The 2,435-nt window shown below is 40.4% G+C and overlaps 1 protein-coding gene across 1 annotated transcript; it reads left to right on the top strand.

Annotated features, from left to right (window-relative positions):
* The first annotated feature begins 574 nt into the window (after window positions 1–574).
* Window positions 575–1,534, top strand: LOC131034390 (inactive UDP-glycosyltransferase 79A6-like). The gene is made up of 2 exons (XM_059218839.1): window positions 575–680; window positions 750–1,534. The coding sequence occupies exons 1-2, from the start codon at window positions 575–577 to the stop codon at window positions 1,532–1,534; spliced, it is 891 nt and encodes a 296-aa protein (XP_059074822.1).
* Window positions 1,535–2,435: the final 901 nt, after the last annotated feature.

Raw genomic sequence — 2,435 nt, 5'->3', positions numbered from 1 at the left:
GCAATTCTTGTTTTGTCTATTTAAATTTTTCTTTCTTATACTGTGTCCAAATCTATTTTGTAGACATTGTATTGATATTAGAACATCTAACAATTTTGGTCAAGCTTTCTAATTAAATGCTATGTTAAGTAGAGTTGGATAGGCAGGAATGGCTATCCAGTTCCTAGACTGTTACAAATATCTATTATAATGTATTTATAATGTACAAAAGATTATGATGCCTCGATGCATTCTAGAAACTCGATAGCCATTTGACAAAAAAATTCTGAAAATACTATAGAATTTAATATTTCAATCCACAACTACAATTGAAAAAAATGCTGTCAAAATTTTACCACTTCAGCAGATTATAAGAACATGGGAGAAATAGTGAATGACAGATACGCAATTTTAACAAGGGAGACTCATGTAAGACTTCTTATTCGTTATCTTGAAGGGCAGCTAGACATATTTCCTAGATCAGTCGCAAGCAAAACCTTTAGCAGTCAGGGTAAATTTGTCAATAAAAACGCATCGGCCGCCGAAAGTAGTGTGTGCTTGCTCTCTCTTAGGTCAAACCTGAGGTGCATCAACAATGGCGGAGGAAATGCACAGAGAGCTTCGTGTGGTGATATTTCCGGGGCTTGCCCACGGTCACATAACGCCCTTCGTGGAACTTGCCAAAGGCCTAGCCAGTCATGGTCTTAAAATTTTCTTTGCCTCAACTCCGCCGAACATTAAACGAATTAAACCTTAAGTGTTTGATGCAGCGGGGATAAATCTAGTGGAGTTGGCGATGCCCTCGGTGCAGAGGCTACCAACAGGCATAGAAACCTCCGCTGTACTACTGCCTTTACTCACAGTCGCCATGGACCTTTTGGAGAAGCCCTTCGAAGTGCTCTTGCGAGAGCTGTCACCAGATTTTGTGATCTACGATGTGATGCAGCACTGGGTTCCTCGTGTGGCTATCCAGCTGCCCAATCCCATTGTTCCCATATTGTTCGTCCCATCAGGAGTGGCCAACTTTAGCTTTTTGGAAGGGCAGTTAGACATCACATCGGGAAACCTAACTACAGAGGATCTGACCGTATCGCCGCCCGGATTCCCTTCACTCAATGTTCACTTCACCTTGTTCGAAGGGCGAAGGGCCATGGAGATGCTATATCAGAAGAATGCAGGCCGGCTTAGCGTCGCAGAGCGTGCCAGCATTTGCTTGCGGGAGAGTTGGGCAGTGGCGTGCAATACTTGTTTGGAATTGGAAGGCGGGTACGTGGAGTATTTTCAGAGGCTCGTGAAGCGGCCAGTGTACCCTGTTGGAATACTCATGCGTCATCTCCTTCCACCCCGCATTGATGACATTTGCTTGCAGTGGCTCGACAGGCAGCCCGCTGCTTCGGTGGTGGTCTTGGGTTTTGGCAGCGAGTACATTCTCACCCGCCAACAGTTCGTTGCAATGGCAATGGGACTGCAAGAGAGCAACGCGTCATTCCTCTGGTTTCTACGTGCCGGAAACGACTTGCTCCAACGTTTCCAAGATCAGATCAGGGTATGTTAGACGACATCCTATCTAAAATCACAAAGATCAACTCTGTCTAAATTCATACATAACATAAAATCTTCATTTCAAAGTTTTGAGAGAACGAAATATAACAATGTGAGGTCTCCAACAATTGTATGTTATTTCCTTATATTCAGAATAGTTTGACAAGAATATATTGTATTTGGAATCCATTTCTAACTGCTTAAATTATTTGATAGGAGAAGGGATTGGTGGTGACAAAGTGTGCTCCACAATTAAACATTTTGAATCATCCCTCTACAGGGGCCTTTTTCACTCATTGTGGGTGGAATTCGATTATTGAGGGCTTAAGGTTTGGGGTGCCACTCATAACTTTTCCAATACAATTTGAGCAAGGGTTAAATGCAAGGTTTGCACATGACCTCAAGGTGGCAGTGGAAGTTAGAAGAAATGAAGAAGATGGATCATTCACTAAGGAGGATATTAGTAAAGCAATTAGAGTTGTAATGATAGAAGAAGAAGGAGCACAGATCAAATGTAATGTTACAAAGATAAGTGAGATGTTGACTAGAAATAATTTCCAAGTTAGTGAAAAAAACATGAGAAACTTTGTCTCCTTGCTTAGAACCTTCAATAAATAACTAGGGTTATAGGCTTGACATTGTCTATGTTCTTAGAGTCTTTAGAAAGCTATTAGGAAAATAATGTTATCTTTTGTTCTCTTCATGATTTAAAATTTTTTGAGTGTTAGATTTGTCAGATTGTGGTTGTTTGTTGAAGGATTTTAACTAAGGTTCATAGTTTTGTATGTTTATGAGTTTTAGTCCTTATTAAGTAGTTTCTATAGTTTGATATCCAATCATGTGATTATGCATGGAAAAAAGTAAGAAAGCTTATATAAGCCATTTTATTTTTCTCCGTATTTCATCCCATTACT

Source organism: Cryptomeria japonica, chromosome 4, assembly GCF_030272615.1.
Source record: "Cryptomeria japonica chromosome 4, Sugi_1.0, whole genome shotgun sequence".
NCBI classification, from domain to species: domain Eukaryota; kingdom Viridiplantae; phylum Streptophyta; class Pinopsida; order Cupressales; family Cupressaceae; genus Cryptomeria; species Cryptomeria japonica.
Note: the sequence above shows the minus strand (reverse complement) of the source record. Positions and strands in the feature narration are given on the sequence as shown.